Source organism: Pseudophryne corroboree, assembly GCF_028390025.1.
Source record: "Pseudophryne corroboree isolate aPseCor3 chromosome 3 unlocalized genomic scaffold, aPseCor3.hap2 SUPER_3_unloc_29, whole genome shotgun sequence".
NCBI lineage: Eukaryota > Metazoa > Chordata > Amphibia > Anura > Myobatrachidae > Pseudophryne > Pseudophryne corroboree.
Window position 1 is genome coordinate 584,812 of NW_026967518.1, and position 18,010 is coordinate 602,821.

General features: G+C 45.2%; 2 protein-coding genes and 1 pseudogene across 2 annotated transcripts in view; 1 reads left to right on the top strand and 2 right to left on the bottom strand.

Annotated features, from left to right (window-relative positions):
• Positions 1–18,010, bottom strand: part of LOC134983913 (oocyte zinc finger protein XlCOF6-like) — a 127,435-nt gene that overhangs the window by 51,692 nt on the left and 57,733 nt on the right. The gene's annotated exons all lie outside the window — the stretch shown is intronic.
• The window catches only part of LOC134983908 (zinc finger protein 420-like), a 37,312-nt gene that overhangs the window by 5,790 nt on the left and 13,512 nt on the right, over positions 1–18,010 (top strand). The window contains exons 4-6 of the mRNA XM_063949519.1: positions 1,381–1,459; positions 1,579–1,676; positions 1,774–2,704. Coding sequence (XP_063805589.1) covers positions 1,429–1,459; positions 1,579–1,676; positions 1,774–2,704 — 1,060 coding nt within the window. The 5' untranslated portion in view covers positions 1,381–1,428. The remainder of the gene's footprint in view (positions 1–1,380; positions 1,460–1,578; positions 1,677–1,773; positions 2,705–18,010) is intronic.
• On the bottom strand, positions 12,667–12,785 carry LOC134983929 (5S ribosomal RNA; annotated as a pseudogene).

Sequence of the window (18,010 nt, forward strand, 5' to 3'; positions counted from 1 at the left end):
AGTGACTGCTGGGAATGGGACATTATACAGTAACACCAGGGGATGTGTCTGGGTGGTGACTGGAGAGGTGACTGCTGCGAATAGGACATTATACAGTAACACCAGGGAATGTATCTGGGTGATGACTGGAGAGGTGACTGCTGGGAATGGGACATTATACAGTAACACCAGAGGAAGTTTCTGGGTGATGACTGGAGAGGTGACCGCTGGGAATGGGACATTATACAGTAACACCAGGGGACGTGTCTGGGCGATGACTGGAGAGGTGACTGCTGGGAATGGGACATTATACAGTAACACCAGGGGATGTTTCTGGGTGATGACTGGAGAGGTGACTGCCGGGAATGGGACATTATACAGTAACACCAGGGGATGTGTCTGGGTGATGACTGGAGAGGTGACTGCTGGGAATGGGACATTATACAGTAACACCAAGGGGCGTGTCTGGGTGATGACTGCTGGGAATGGGGCATTATACAGTAACACCAGGATGTGTGTCTCGGTGATGACTCGAGAGGTGACTGCTGCAAATAGGACATTATACAGTAACACCAGGGGATGTATCTTGGCGATGACTGGAGAGGTGACTGCTGGGAATGGGACATTATACAGTAACACCAGGAGATGTGTCTGGGTGATGACTGGAGAGGTGACTGCTGGGAATGGGACATTATACAGTAACACCAGGGGATGTGTCTGAGCGATGACTGGAGAGGTGACTGCTGGGAATGGGACATTATACAGTAACACCAGGGGATGTGTCTGGGTGATGACTGGAGAGGTGACTGCCGGGAATGGGACATTATACAGTAACACCAGGGGATGGGTCTGGGTGATGACTGGAGAGGCGACTGCTGGGAATGGGACATTATACAGTAACACCAGGGGACGTGTCTGGGTGATGACTGGAGAGGTGACTGGGTGACTGCTGGGAATGGGACATTATACAGTAACACCAGGGGACGTGTCTGGGTGATGACTGGAGAGATGACTGCCGAGAATAGGACATTATAAAGTAACACCAGGGGATGTGTCTGGGTGATGACTGGAGAGGTGACTGCTGGGAATGGGACATTATACAGTAACACCAGGGGACGTGTCTGGGTGATGACTGGAGAGGTGACTGCTGGGAATGGGACATTATATAGTAACACCAGGGGACGTGTCTGGGTGATGACTGGAGAGATGACTGCAGAGAATAGGACATTATACAGTAACACCAGGGGGCGTGTCTGGGTGATGACTGGAGAGGTGACTGCTGGGAATGGGACATTATACAGTAACACCAGGGGATGTGTCTGAGTGATGACTGTATCACTGTGTGTGTCAGGTTCCTATAAGGTAAGGTGTCAGCATATCACTGTGTCTGTCTCCATGCAGGAGGTGGAGTGTATAGAGGAACACAGGGGTCTGTACAAGGACGTGATAATGGAGAATCACCGGCCCCTCACATCACTGGGTAAGAGGAGACTGTCATGTATTGTACAGGGGAGAGCAGGTATGGGGGCCCCCTATATACACACATCATCTGATAATCACATATATACACTGTACTCAGTCACTGTGTGTCTCCTACAGAAGGACCCAGTAACAGAGATACCCCAGAGAGATGTCCCTGTCCTCTGTATACCCAGGACTGTACAGAGGAGAATCACAGGATCCCACAGGAGGATCAGGTAGGTGGGATTTATAGTCTCCCCAATATACCAAAGTGACTGTCACTATATTTGTGTAGAGGAGCTGTGTGTCATTATATTTGTCTTGTTTACATAGGGTGAAGCCCGATTAAATAATATTAAAATCAAAGATACAGAGGGAGAAGAAGAGACATATGTGACTGATATAAAGGCAGAAGATATAGAGGGAGAAGAAGAGACGTATGTGACTGATATAAAGGCAGAAGATATAGAGGGAGAAGAAGAGACGTATGTGACTGATATAAAGGCAGAAGATATAGATGGAGAAGAGGAGACGTATGTGACTGATATAAAGGCAGAAGATATAGAGGGAGAAGAAGAGACGTATGTGACTGATATAAAGGCAGAAGATATAGATGGAGAAGAGGAGACGTATGTGACTGATATAAAGGCAGAAGATATAGAGGGAGAAGAAGAGACGTATGTGACTGATAGAGAGACAGAAGATATAGAGGGAGAAAAAGAGACGTATGTGACTGATATGAAGGCAGAAGATACAGAGGGAGAAGAAGAGACGTATGTGACTGATATGAAGGCAGAAGATACAGAGGGAGAAGAAGAGACGTATGTGACTGATAGAGAGACAGAAGATATAGAGGGAGAAAAAGAGACGTATGTGACTGATATGAAGGCAGAAGATACAGAGGGAGAAGAAGAGACGTATGTGACTGATATGAAGGCAGAAGATACAGAGGGAGAAGAAGAGACGTATGTGACTGATATAAAGGCAGAAGATATAGAGGGAGAAGAAGAGACGTATGTGACTGATATAAAGGCAGATGATATAGAGGGAGAAGAGGAGACGTATGTGACTGATATAAAGGCAGAAGATATAGATGGAGAAGAGGAGACGTATGTGACTGATATAAAGGCAGAAGATATAGAGGGAGAAGAAGAGACGTATGTGACTGATATAGAGACAGAAGATATTGAGGAAGTAGAAGAGACGTATGTGAGGGGTGATCAGCAGTCTAAGGAGGAGGAGATCCCTACATATATCAGCACAGGTGAGTAATTAACACTTATTACAGGAAAGTGTCACATATTCTCCTTCCTCAGTCACTACAGCAATCTCTTATCCTACACCCTCCTCTGTCAGTAAAAACTAATGAGGAATTTGTATTTTCCCAGTGTGGAGTCAGGAGCCATCACCTCTATTATACTCCTGCTCTCCTCCTCACATCATGTCACTGTGTGTTACCAGCCCAGAGATCTGACCAGTCTCCTCCCCACACTCTCTGGTGTATCTCATACATCAGAAGCCATCAGCCCCTATTATACTCCAGCTCTCCGCCTCACATCATGTCACTGTGTGATACCAGCCCAGAGATCTGACCAGTCTGCTCCCCACACTCTCTGGTATATCATTCATCAGGAGCCATCAGCCCATATTATACTTCTGCTCTCCCCCTCACATCATGTCACTGTGTGTTACCAGCCCAGAGATCTGACCAGTCTCCTCCCCACACTCTCTGGTGTATCTCATACATCAGGAGCCATCAGCCCCTATTATACTCCTGCTCTCCTACTCGCATCATGTCACTGTGTGTTACCAGCCCAGATATCTGACCAGTCTCCTCCCCACACTCTCTGGTGTATCTCATACATCAGGAGCCATCAGCCCCTATTATACTCCAGCTCTCCGCCTCACATCATGTCTGTGTGTTACCAGCCCAGAGATCTGACCAGTCTCCTCCCCACACTCTCTGGTGTATCTCATACATCAGAAGACTTAAGCCCCATTATACTCCTGCTCTCCCCTTCACATCATGTCACTGTGTTACCTGCCCAGAGATCTGAACAGTCTCCTCCCCACACTCTTTGGTGTATCTCATACATCAGGAGCCTTCAACCCCTATTATACTACTACTCTCCCCTTCACATAATGTCACTGTGTTACCAGCCCAGAGATTTGACCAGTCTCCTCCCCACACTCTCTGGCATATCTCATACATCAGGAGCCATCAGCCCCTGTTATACTCCTGCTCTCTCCCTCACATCATGTCACTGTGTTACCAGCCCAGAGATCTGACCAGTCTCCTCCCCACACTCTCTGGTGTATCTCATACATCAGGAGCCATCAGTTCCTATTATACTCCTGCTCTCCCCCTCACATCATGTCACTGTGTGTTACCAGCCCAGAGATCTGACCAGTCTCCTCCCCACACTCTCTGGTATATCTCATACATCAGGAGCCATCAGCCCATATTAATCCCATAGTCTTCTTATCATGTCACTGAGGTCAGGTAGGATTTGTTTTCTGTAACTAACATGGTGTTGAGTCTCAGCAATAAGAAGGCAAGCTGAGAACTGAGCTCTCTGCCCTAGAACGCCAGTCTCCTTTTTCGAGTAGGCCGTGACATTGGTCTTCAGCACACGGATGAGCAATGCATAATAGGAGGTCACTGGATTCAGTGGACCATGGTTTAATTAAGAATTGGAATCTCTTAATAGTTCTTATTCTAAAGCAGAGTAATGGGAAGTGTATGTGACAGGATGGCCTTCATTCCTTAATATAGGTACTCCATTCCTAGTATGTCTGCAAGTAGAGACCTCATAGATAGAAAAGTTCATACTTCATGAGCAAACAGATTGATTATGGGGAGTGATATTTTGTACAGATGTCCTGGAGAAGGTATCTAGACAATCCCTGTTATACAGAGTGGAGATCATGTAAAGAGGGATAGACACCTTGATAGAAGAATGGTCTGGTTACGCTCCTTGGCTAGAGGATCGGTCCAGTTACGTCCCTTGGCTAGACGATCGGTCTGGTTTTGCCTTTGGCTAGAGGATCGGTCTGGTTTTGCCTTTGGCTAGAGGATCGGTCTGGTTTTGCCCCTGGGCTAGAGGATCGTTCTGGTTTAGCCCCTGGGCTAGAGCATCGGTCCGGTTTTGCCCCTGGCTAGAGGAACGGTCCGGTTTTGCCCCTGGCTAGAGGATCATTATGGTTTTGCCTCTGGGCTAGAGCATGGGGTCCGGTTTTGCCCCTGGCAGGAGGAACGGTCCGGTTTTGCCCCTGGCTAGAGGAACGATCCGGTCAGGCCCCTGGGCAGCAGGTGATCACTAAAAAAGCCTAGTTAATCTCCCATTTATAGCGGATCTTTCGTCTGGAGAAAAATTAAATGATACTAAAATTCTCTGGTGAAAATGTCTGTGTATCTTCATTCTCTATAACGTCTGCAATTTATAGACCTAAGAAACTGTAGGTTAGTATGACAGTACAACAGGAGATTACGTAGAAAGCCATTTCGAAACAAGTGTGTCGATCCATCAGTGCATTCGGTTGTTGGGGAAAATGGTGGCGGCATACGAGGCCATACAGTTTGGCAGGTTCCATGCCAGAGTTTTCCAGTAGGACCTGTTGGACAAGTGGTCGGGTTCCCACCTACACATGCACCGAAAGATAATCCTGTCGTCAAAAGCTAGGATTTCACTCCTGTGGTGGTTACACAGCTCTCACCTACTGGAGATACGCAGATTCGGGATTCAGGACTGGCTCCTGGTGACCACGGATGCAAGTCTCCGAGGCTGGGGAGCTGTCACTCAGGGAAAAAGCTTCCAAGGGAAATGGTCTAGTCAGGAAGCCTGCCTTCACATAAACGTGCTGGAATTGAGAGCCATTTACAACGGCTTTCAACAAGCGGTACATCTTCAAGATCATCCCATGCAGATCCAGTCGGACAATGTAACAGCAGTCGCGTACATAAACAGGCAGGGTGTAACGAAAAGCAGAGCGGCAATGGCAGAGGTGACGAAGATCCTCCTCTGGGCAGAAAGACATCTAAAGGCTCTGTCAGCAATTTTCATTCCGGGAGTAGACAACTGGGAAGCAGACTTCCTCAGCAGACATGATCTCCATCCAGGAGAGTGGGGCCTCCACCAAGAAGTCTTCGCAGAGGTGACAAGTCTTTGGGGAGTTCCTCAAGTAGACATGATGGCATCTCGTTTCAACAAGAAGCTTCAGAGATATTGTTCCAGGTCGAGAGAACCTCAAGCATTAGCGGTGGATGCGCTAGTGGCCCAGTGAGTTTTCCGGTCAGTGTATGTCTTCCCTCCACTTCCGCTGATCCCAAAAGGGCTCAGGATCATTAGAAGAACAGGAGTTCGCGCAATCTTCATTGCCCCAGACTGGTCAAGGAGGGCTTGGTGCCCAGATCTTCAGGAGTAGCTTATAGAAGATCCTCTTCCTCTTCGCGAGGACCTGTTACAGCAGGGGCCGTGCGTGTATCAAGACTTACCGCGGCTACGTTTGACGGCATGGCTGTTGAGCGGCGAATCCTAGCCCGAAATGGTATTCCCAAGGAAGTCATCCCCACTCTTATTCAGGCCAGGAAAGGAGTAACGTTGAAACATTACCACCGTATTTGGAGAAAATATGTATCTTGGTGTGAATCCAAGAAGGCTCCTATGGAAGAGTTTCAGTTGGGACGTTTTCTCCATTTTCTGCAGGTTGGTGTGGAGGCGGGCCTCCGAATGCGATCAATCAAGGTCCAGATTTCGGCCTTGTCAGTGTTCTTCCAAAAACAATTGGCCTCTCTTCCAGAGGTTCAGACCTTCATGAAAGGGGTTCTGCACATCCAGCCTCCATTTGTGCCTCCAGTGGCACCATGGGACCTTAATGTGGTGTTGCAGTTCCTTCAATCGGATTGGTTTGAGCCTCTACAAGAGGTAGAGTAGAAGTTTCTAATTTGGAAAGTGGTGATGCTTTTGTCATTGGCATCTGCAAGGCGGGTGTCTGAATTGGGGGCCTTATCTCACAAGAGCCCTTACCTGATCTTCCATGAAGATAGGGCAGAGTTGAGAACTCGTCAACATTTTCTTCCAAAGGTGGTTTCATCTTTCCACATAAACCAACCTATTGTGGTGCCAGTAATTCCTGAAACATTCACTGAGTCAAAGTATCTAGATGTGGTTAGGGCTTTGAAGATTTATGTCGCTAGAACAGCTAGAATACGGAAAACAGAGTCTTTGTCCTGTATGCTCCCAACAAAATTGGGTGTCCTGCTTCCAAGCAGACTATTGCACGCTGGATCAGAGGTACGATTCAGCAAGCTCATTCTACGGCTGGATTGCCGTTACCGAAGTCAGTGAAGGCCCATTCTACTAGGAAGGTGGGCTCCTCCTGGGCGGCTGCCTGGGGGGTCTCGGCATTGCAACTTTGTCGAGCAGCTACTTGGTCAGGGTCAAACACATTTGCTAAATTCTACAAGTTTGACACCTTGGCCGATGAAGACCTCAAGTTCGGTCAATCGGTGCTGCAGGGTCATCCGCACTCTCCCGCCCATACTGGAGCTTTGGTATAAACCTCATGGTCATGAAGTGGACCCCAGCATCCTCTAGGATTTATGAGAAAACAGGATTTCAGCTGCGGGGTACACTGGGCTCCACAAGGATTGGACAATGGGGTGTAGAGTAAGCTCTTGATCCGAGGCACCAACAGGCTCAAAGCTTTGACTGTTCCCAGAATGCACAGCACCGCCTCCTATATCACCGCGCCTCCCTGCACAGGAGCTCAGTTTTGTAAGTTGGTGCTGCAGTAAGCAGGCACTTAACAGAGGGGCTGCTCCAAGCAGCCCCAAGAAAAGCTTTTTATGAAGTATAAAGTGAAGACTTCAAGGGCAGCAGCGGTGGTAAATGTCTTGTGACATTCACTGCTGCAGCTGCAGCTCCAGCTCTCCCCAGCGGCGCTGTACACTCCCGAGCCCTGGTTGCCGGGTACCTACAGCGGAGGCTCCGGTTTTCTTCACGTTAGACACACACGGCTGGGGCTCTCCAGGATCACGTGGCCGCGCTTCGGGAGGTGGTAAGTGGATCCCGCTTGTGGGACCCTGTCTTTATCGCGATTCGGCGCGGTCAGTGGGAGGCGGGCCGTGCGCACTGGCGGTGGACACTTTGGCAGTACAGGCGATCCCACTAGATCACCAGGGCATGGGCGCAGGTCAGGTTTTCTCTCTAAACCGGTTTTTATATCGCCCACAGTACCCGGTGGTTTTGCCAGCAGAGGGGATAAGGCTTAGACCTGAAGGCCCTCCCCCAGCCCTAGGTCGCCATTTCCAGCAAGTGTTCCCACCCTGGAGCTGCATCTCTGTCTTTTCCTCACTCCCTATCAGTGTCTGCGGCGCCATTATCCCTCAGCTCACTGTTCCTGGGACTGCTTGGGCAAATCCTCCTATGTAAAGCCGCCTGGTTGTCAGCGCTGTGACTTTACATGACACTTAAGTATTCTACCTGCCTTTTTAGACCATGATAGTTAAGAAAGAGAGTGCATTTAGTCAGGGTTTTATAGTACAATTACCCTGTGATATACATCCAGTTCTTACTGTGTAGTGTTATATCTATTGACTATTTAGCAATATAAACTAGTCCAGTGCAGTATTATTGTCAGTAATAACCTCTGCATTGTACAAACTGTGACTTTCTCTGGCTGGGTCCACAGGATTATCCACAGGATAACATTGGGATATGGTTGAGGGACAGCGGAAATGGCACCAACGCGGTCACAATCTTTCTGGCCTCCCAGGATGCATCGGGGCCTTCACCATATAGTCCCACCCACTGACTCAGTCAGATCAGTTTTTTGCTTGGTGCGGCAGGAAGCCTCATGGTCACAGAGCTGCTGTGAGAATAGCCTCAAGCTTTTATTATTTAATTTTTATAGACTTACTTGTTAATAGCGTCTTAAACGCATGCTAGAAAGAGTCGCTCCAACAACTCCTCACCGGGTCGCAACAACGCATACCTTCGGGTATTAATGCTGTCTCGACGGGCGTCTGTGTCGGATGTTCTAGCAGGTCCAGCAGACGTAACCAGGCTGTGGCCGGAGCATGGGGAGATGGTGAGTCTATGGACTTTCTCTTACTAGAGGGGTCAGGACACCGCTACGCTGAATTTGGTGGAGACTACAAATAGTGTGTTGATGAGCCGAACATCTTGAGTGCGACAGCGCTACGCTCTAGGGATCATAGGCGCCAGGACTAGGTAGAGGCCGCGATCCTTAGAGTTTAAGTCAACGGGGAGATTCAGACGCTCTCCTGGCCGCCCCTCCTCCGAGTTCATGGCCAGTTTCCGCGCGTCTCTCGTTTCATGAACTGAATGACCTCACTTCCGGCTCAGACGCTACCACGAGGGTACTCGGTCGCAGCTTAGACGCTGCGGTTGTGTACACTAGAGATCCCGCTTAGAGCTAGTCGCAGGCCTTAGCGTCTGCATACACGTGGAAGTCACTGAGCGTCCGTGTCCGCAGGAGCGACTGTGTCCGTTATTAGTTATATAAGTGCGGTAGTGTACATCAGTAGCGTCTGAATCCACTCAGCGTCTTACGAGCGTATTTGCTTGGATATGGAAGTGTGGTGAGTCTCCCTGTATCCCGCTCTCCGGAGGCAGAGTATACAGTACTAAAAATTCTCTCTACTTCTTAGTATGCATTGTTAATTTTTAGTACCTATTGCATATGAGACCTGTATATTACTGTGTTTTCTGCATGTTATGTTGGAAAAGAACCAGTTAGAAACAGAAGTACAATTTTCCTACTTATGTATAAGTTGTTATGGAGGTTGTATTCTCATATGACAATGTCTAATGCTTTAACATGTGACTGACTGCTAGTATGTGTGCTGACTTTTCTGTGTAATGTCAGTCCTGTTCTGACCCTCAAATCAGGTGCACTGTGGTCAGATTGATCTCACCTCTATATACTGATTATAGGGTGTGGTTCAGTCACAAAATTGTGTAGTCAATAACAGATTATTACCATGTCTGTGAGCAGCAAAAGTGATGAGGAGAATTTATCAAGCACTCCTACATCCCTAACATGCTTATCTTGTAAGACAGGGTTAATTGATGTGGATCAATTAGTCACTTATGAGGGCTTGTGTGCGAACTGTTTTGCTTTTCAGCGAAGTAAAAAACAGGAGTTAGTTCAACCACCAACAGAGCCACCATGGAATATGGTCGCAAAGACTATAGCGGACAGGTTAGCTCCGGTAGCACCACCTCAAGGGTTAGGTTACACTATGAACCCATACATGCAGCTCCCTTCCTACGGCTTGGTTCCAGTAGCCTCTACAAGCAACCAAGGGAAAGGTAAGATTAAGACAGATGCGTCTATGTGGCAGACTACATAAGATGATACAACAGATGATGATACAGTAGATTCAAATACACCGTATGATGATCAGTCGCAGAGTTTTAGTTCAGAGGATGTAGCTGAACTTATTGATGCTGTGAAGACTGTTCTCTCTTTGGAAGAGCCAGCTAAAACAGTGTTAACATCTAAAGCACCTGTGTTTAAACAAACAAAATCAGTGAAAACTGAATTCCCAGCGTCAGATGAACTGACACAAATCATGGAGAGTCTTGGTCGACGCCCAGTAAGAAATATAAGATTCCGAAAAGATGGAATTCTTATTATCCATTTTCAGCTGCGGATTGTTCGAAAAGAGAAGTTCCTCCAAAAGTAGATGCACATGTTCTGTGATTGTCCATAAATCTGCTTGACCACTGTCATCTACCTCGCTAAATGAAGTCACAGACAGAAGGGTAGATAGTTTTTTGAAAAATTTATTTTCTCTAGTAGGAGCAGTGGTAAGACCTGCTATGGCTTCAGCCTGGGTAGCAAAGGCAATGGGCGAATGGATAGAGGAACTAGAAATGACATCTCTTCTCCTACTTCGGAGCAAGAGTACCTTTTAAGCCGTTTGAGACAATCTGCCCAATACTTAGAACAAGCAGCAATTGATATGGGTACAGTTGCTTCTAAAGCTTCAGCCTTGACAGTAGCCGCTCGCAAAGCAGTTTGGCTACGTACCTGGAAAGCAGATGCGGAATCCAAGAAAGAATTGGAAGCATTGCCTTTCGTTGGTAATATATTGTTTGGGAAACCATTTTCTGATATCCTAGAATCAGAGGCTGAATCAAAGAAGGCCAGATTTCCGGCTATTTATAACCCTAAGTCCAAGGGTTTAAAGTTTTGCTCATTTCATTGGCAAAGTAAAGCGAAAGCTAAAGAGGAGTCTAAGCAACCCCAGTTCAAAACCAGGGGTAGGAAGCAGTGGGCTAGCAAAAAGCCAGCTTCCAAGCCTGAACAGAAACCATCAGCCTGAAGAGACAGGCCTCCGCCTAGAGGATTCCAGGGTTGGGGGCCGACTCCTTCATTTTGCACACATATGGCAACAGTCAACAACAGGTGCTTGGGTGCAGAAGGTGGTATTTCAGGGGTATGGGTTCCCATTCAGGAGGCAGCCTCCTCAAAAAATTTTTGCACCAGCCCGTCTCGTATAGAGTCGAAGGCCAATGCCCTGCAAGAAGCAGTCCAAAAATGACTGCAGTCTGGTGTGATTGTCCCAGAACCTCCATCACAAAGGGGACAGTGGTTTTACTCCAATCTATTTCTGATCCAGAAGCCAAATGGGTCATATCGACCAATTCTCAATTTAAAAATGTTAAACAAATACATTTGGATCCCGAAGTTCCACATGGAGACGTTGCGCTCCATAATGTTGGCCATGGAACCGGGAAATTACATGGTATCTCTGGGTGTACGGGATGCTTACCTACATGTGCCTATAGCAAGGTCTCATCAGTGTTACCTCAGGTTTGCCATCCTCAAGGAACATTTTCAGTTCCAAGCTCTGCCCTTCAGGCTAGCAACAGCACCCAGGGTGTTTACCAAGATCATGGTGGTTATGGCAGCTTGTCTGCGCAAACAGGGGATAAGAATATTCCCATACCTCGACGACCTGTTAATCTTAGCACATTCGCAAGATTTACTTTTGAGCCATCTTCAACAGACAATAGTTTGTCTACAGAGACATGGGTGGCTCATAAATTGGGAAAAGTCGTCTCTGAATCCGTCACAGCGGATGGTTCATTTGGGGGCCATATTGGATTCAGACCTACAGAGAGTTTTCTTACCAGAGAAAAAGATGGTCAAGGTGCAGTTCATGACTCAGGAAGCGTTGCACACCCAGACAATGTCAGTCCATGCATCAATGCCACTGTTGGGTCTGATGGTATCAACCTTCGACATAGTGGAATATACGCAATTCCACTCCAGACCATTACAGCACCTTATTCTGACCAAATGGAACGGAAATCATCAGACGATAAAAGAGCAGATGATAAAGATTCCAGTAAATGTAAAAAGGTCTCTAGCGTGGTGGCTACAGACAGACCATTTAAACAAGGGGAGACCCTTTTGGATAAAAGAGTGGCAAGTCCTGACAACAGATGCCAGTCTGGAACAAAGAGAGGAGCGACCCGGCACTGGTATATAATTAATACCATTTTAATCAGTTGGAACCAAAATTGGACAATTATATAGGGAAATCCCAATTTCTGTGTCCGGTTTGGTGGTGCGCCCAGAGCCAGAAACAAAGTATTTCAAGCTAGGGGAGAAAAAAGAAAGCTCTTGTGTGGGCGCACTCTTATCTATTTGTAATCACATAAAGTGATTATCCTCTTATAAATGCAATTTGCTAATAAAACATAATTTTATTAATATATCCTTTAAGATCATTGTATTAGCCCATTATCAGGAATGTGCATGATCCAAGTAAATTACACTCTGGTGGGATTCAATTTATAAACAAAGTGTATGTAATAAAATGTTCTGGTCCTAACTCAGGCGATGAGTTTAAGAAAGGATGTAGATACTGCAAATCATACATCCATTTCAACCTGACCAGTACAGATAACCTGTATTAATGAGACCAATTAGGTGAATTGATTTGTGATTCTCTTATTAGTCAAAAAACAACTGGTGTCATTGACGTCACAGTATAAAGTTCATATTGTTATTGCAACTTCGCAGAATGGATGTGTATCACGGTATTGGGTCCTGGAGGAATCAGGACTAGTTCCTCTGCTGGTGGAAACACCTTGCCTCGGCCAAAAGTTAGTGAGGGATAGGGAAAAAATTGGTGATGCTGCTGTTGAAGTCACATACCGCACATCATGTGAAATGATTGTTGATCTACAACACTGGATATTCCCTGTGAGTCTCCTCCTCAGGTACTAGCCCAGCCCAACACCGTTTAGCTTCCAAGATCGGACAAGATCGGGCATTGGCGGTGTGGTTTGATAGTAGAAAAAGGTGGGTCAGACTCCAATGAGAGTGCACCTAGAATAGGGAGGGTGACTGGTTTTGGTCACAGAGTTAAAGTGTGGATCTGCTTTTCATGTTAGGCAGGAAACATCAAATCCCACTGTAGTGGTATTGAGTTCCTGGATCATGAATGAGAGTCCACGGAAAAGAAATATGGAAGGATAAAGCTGGGTTAATAAATTAATATAAGTTAATGCTATAACTGAGTGGGGGGAGTACCAGTTATATCAGAAATTGTGATCTGAATAGAAGTGCACTTAAGATAAAAATGCAAGGTATCTATTGGTGCAGAGGAATCAGAACATAAATGAAATTGCTCACATTTAGACTTTTAAGGAGAAACACTTTGGTCAAGAAAAATAACAATTTGATATTAATTGCTGGTACTGGTCATGTACATAGATCTCTGTGATATTGCACCAGAGAGAATACTGTAATAGCAGATGCAGAGTATCTGTTGGTGCAGAGGATTCTACAGTTATGTGAAATTGCTCATAGTAGAACTAAAGGAAAAACACTCGGGTCATAGGAGAAAATAACAGAATGATATAAACTGCTAATGCTGATCATACAACTGAATCTCCATGATATTGCACCAGAGAATGCAAAAATAGCAGAGGTTGGCAAAAGGTGATTGTAGCGGCTACCGGAAGGAATCACTGGATCCTGACTAAAATAGGCTGATATAAGCTATGATCAAGGAAAACAGGCTTTTATACTTTGCATGCAAGAAGTACCTGACCTGAAAGCATTCAGGGATAGGGTGCCGTTTTTTCAATAAGGAAACCAGGAACCTGTTAGTACCAATGTAGCTGCATTAAGAATCCCGTTTTGTGGTTAGAACCATGAACAGATGTAGCTGGATGGAGGAATCCCACCGAGATGGACCCACTGGAAAACGCGTTTCACCCGTTTTAGGGCTTGCTCACTTCCTGGGTCTGTCTGTGAGAGTAAGCTGGCGGTTAAAATTACCGTATTTTAGAGGTTAGGACCAATGGGGATAGAGCTTTGCGGGTGTACCGCATCAGCTGTGATTGAGTGGAGAGCCGCTGGTGACGGCGGCCGGGATTGTCCACAATAGAGGGCGTTGCTGATGAACTGATTCCGTGTGCACCATTTTAGAAGAGGGCAAATATGCCCTTAGTTCGGCGTAAAAAATGATGACTGCTGGTTCCAATAAAGGGAAACACCTAGAGAAGGCAGATGGTACTTGCGCCATGTTGGAGCCGGGCAAGTATGCCCTGGTTATACATTGTGGCAAAATAAAGGATTAGCGGGCGCATTAAGTTACGGGATAAGACCGTGGAATGTTGATGGGTTGCTGCATTATGATGAGCTGTAAACAGCGGCTGCCTTAGTGTGAAAGAATTGTTGTTGGGTCTGGAAAAATAAAATGACCATGGAGGCGATTAGATGGAAATGATTATGGTGGAGAATTAATAAATAAATTATATCTGATAATGATAGGGAAAATATATATGAATATTAATATAAATAGACAGCATAAATTGCGGTGATGGAATGAAATAAAATCAAATAAATTAAATAAAATAAGGTGAAATGATAAATTAATTAATAAATAAAATAGATTTATTCAACAGAAAAAAAAACAACAGAAAGTAAAGAGATAGTGAAATGTGATGAAAGCCAATGGAAAAGATGTGTTATACAGGATGGGAGTGATGAGAGGTGATATGTGGGAGTGTTATGTGATGCCATTATGGGGTGTGGAGATTGGTATTAGCTGGTGATTAATGTGGGAAATATGATGTAGTTGAAAAGATGAGTGAGGGGAGGTAAGATGAATTTGAGGTGTACTGTGTTGTTGTGCTGAGATGGAGGATATAGTGAGAATGGACCTGGGGAAACGTGAGTTGGTAAAATGGCGTTGGTGAATGAGGTGAAAGGGGGGCGTAAGATGAATTGGTGAAAAAGAGGGGGCGGGGGGGGGTGTTTGTTGTTTTGGTTTAGGGGGGGTGTGTGAAATGTGAAGAAATGAATAAGTGGGTAAGATTTTTTGGTTAAGACAAGGGAGAAAATAAAATTTTGGATTTAGCAAATATGTGATATGAAGGCATCAGGTTGATATTTGGTTTTGGTTTGATTACTGTTGGCTTCAAAAATGCCCAGGCAGAAGGTTTATAAGAAGGCACCAAAGTTAATGTTTTCGTTGAGTCCTGATGGCTTCAAAGTGCCCAAACGGAAGATCCATTCACTTTCTCGCTTTAATAATTCATGAGTGATATCTCCTCCGCGAATTCCCAATTTAATAGAATCCAGGCCGAAAACTTTCAGATCCTTAGGTGATCCTTTGTGGACCATGTGGAAGTGTTTAGCGACCGAGGTAAGTTGTTTCATTCGGGTAATGTCTTGTTGGGCATTTCTAATATTTCCCATGTGTTCTAGGATTCTCTCTTTAAGTTTCCTGGTGGTCATGCCTATATATTTTAGGTCACAGCTGCAGGTTAGACAGTAGATGACTGATTGTGAGTTGCAGTTGAAGAAGTGCTGTATTCTAATTGATTGTCCGTGTCTATCCATGACCGTCTTGTTAGGTGAAATTTGTGGGCATAATTTGCAATGGCCACAGGGAAAAGAGCCTGTTGTAATTGGTTTCTTAGGAGTAGAGGTCACAAAATGGCTATGGACCAAGTGGTCTTTAATATTCTTGGCCCTGCGCCAGCTCATCTGGACTGGGGCTTGTACAAATGGTGCGAGATCAGGATCTAATTGTAGTATTGGTAGGTGTTTGGATACGATGTTCCTTAGCATTTTCCATTCTGGGCAAAAGGTGCCAATTTCCAAAGATAAGATCTTCTCTTTTAATCTTCTTGGTGGCTGAATAGGCACGGTTAAGAGATCGTTTACTATATCCCCTGGCTTGGAGGCGTTTTGTCAGTTCCCAACTTTTTTTCTTGAATACTGGGTCTTCTGAACAGTTCCTTCTCAGTCTCAGATATTCCCCCTTGGGAATATTTTCGATGGTTGGGGGGAAGTGAGAGCTCGTCTGGAAAAGGAGACTATTAGTTGCCGTTTCCTTGCAATATAATTCAGTGGCCAGGTATCCCGTGTCAGATTTATAAATATTTAAATTGAGGAAAGGGACAGTCTCTGGGCTGATGGTGTGCGTGAGCAGGATGTTCAAATCATTGGTGTTCAATATTTTGATGAATTCAACTAGTAATTCTCTTTCGCCATTCCAAATAATGAAAATGTCGTCGATGTATCGGAGCCACATGACGACATGTATGGTATATTTGTCGTTAGCGGAGTTAAAGACGAAAAAATGTTCCCACCATCCTAAGAAGAGATTAGCGTATGTGGGCGCACAAGCTGCGCCCATTGCTGTCCCTCTTATTTGTAGGAAAAATTGATCTTTGAACACAAAATAGTTTTTGGCTAAAACAAAATGCAGCAATTGTTGCAGAAAATTAGAGAAGTTACTTTCTCCCTCCTGGTCCAGGAAGAACTTGACTGCTGTGAGGCCGTGTTGATGACTAATACTAGTATATAATGCCTCCACATCGAGGGTCACCAATAGAAAATTATTTTCGAAATGTATGTCATGAATTTTTTTCAAAAGGTCTGCAGTATCCCGTAGATAAGAAGGTAGAGAGAGTACATGTTCCCGAAGGTGTAAATCCAGGAACCGGCTGGGCTGTTCCAAAAGACCCCCATTGCCTGACATAATTGGTCTTCCTGGGGGTCGTGCTGCATCTTTGTGTATTTTGGGTAGCAGGTAAAACGTAGGTGTTCTAGGATTTGAAACTGTCAGATATTTAGATTCTTGTGGCGTGATAGTACCTTGTACAGCCGCATCCTGTATTATCTTATTGTATAATTGAAGAAAATCAGAGGTGGGATTGTTGAACAGCTTCCTATAACAAGTGGTATTATTAAGTTGGCGTCGGGCTTCCATGATATACATGTCCTGTGGCCAAATAACCACATTGCCCCCCTTATCCGAGGGTTTGATGATAACGTCTTTCCAACCTTGGAGTTCTTGTAATGCCCGCCTCTCATTGAACTTTAGATTAGAGGGAAAACGATGTATGCCCTTTTTGGTCTGATCGTATATATTGTCGAATTCTTTAGAGACCAGATTCATAAATACTCGAATTTCAGGACTATTGTGGTCTGGGGGAAAAAAGGACGATTTAGGTTTACACTTAGGTCTGGATGTCGGTAATTCATTACCAGTAGATTCCATATAGAGTTCCTCTAACATGCTGAGGGCAGCATCACCAATTTTTTCCCTATCCCTCACTAACTTTTGGCCGAGGCAAGGTGTTTCCACCAGCAGAGGAACTAGTCCTGATTCCTCCAGGACCCAATACCGTGATACACATCCATTCTGCGAAGTTGCAATAACAATATGAACTTTATACTGTGACGTCAATGACACCAGTTGTTTTTTGACTAATAAGAGAATCACAAATCAATTCACCTAATTGGTCTCATTAATACAGGTTATCTGTACTGGTCAGGTTGAAATGGATGTATGATTTGCAGTATCTACATCCTTTCTTAAACTCATCGCCTGAGTTAGGACCAGAACATTTTATTACATACACTTTGTTTATAAATTGAATCCCACCAGAGTGTAATTTACTTGGATCATGCACATTCCTGATAATGGGCTAATACAATGATCTTAAAGGATATCTTAATAAAATTATGTTTTATTAGCAAATTGCATTTATAAGAGGATAATCACTTTATGTGATTACAAATAGATAAGAGTGCGCCCACACAAGAGCTTTCTTTTTTCTCCCCTAGCTTGAAACAGATGCCAGTCTGCAAGGCTGGGATGTGGTACTCGGAAGCCTTTGGTTCCAGGGAAAATGGACCGTAAGGGATAGTCGCCTGCCAATAAATCTGTTGGAAATAAGGGCCATTTATATGGCTCTAGTTCAGGCAAAGGACAGTCTGCAAGGAAGACCGGTCCAGATTCGCTCAGACAATGCGACAGCAGTTGCGTACCTCAATCATCAAGGAGGAACTCACAGCAAAAAATTGATGGAGGAAGTAACTCCCATTCTAAGATGAGCAGAACTCAATCTCCCAGCATTGTCAGCACTGTTTGTCCCGGGTGTACTGAACTGGGAAGCGGATTTTCTCAGTCGACACACCATTCAGGAAACCGAATGGGCATTACACCCAGAAGTGTTTCAGACAATAGCGAACAGATGGGGTCTACCAGAGATAG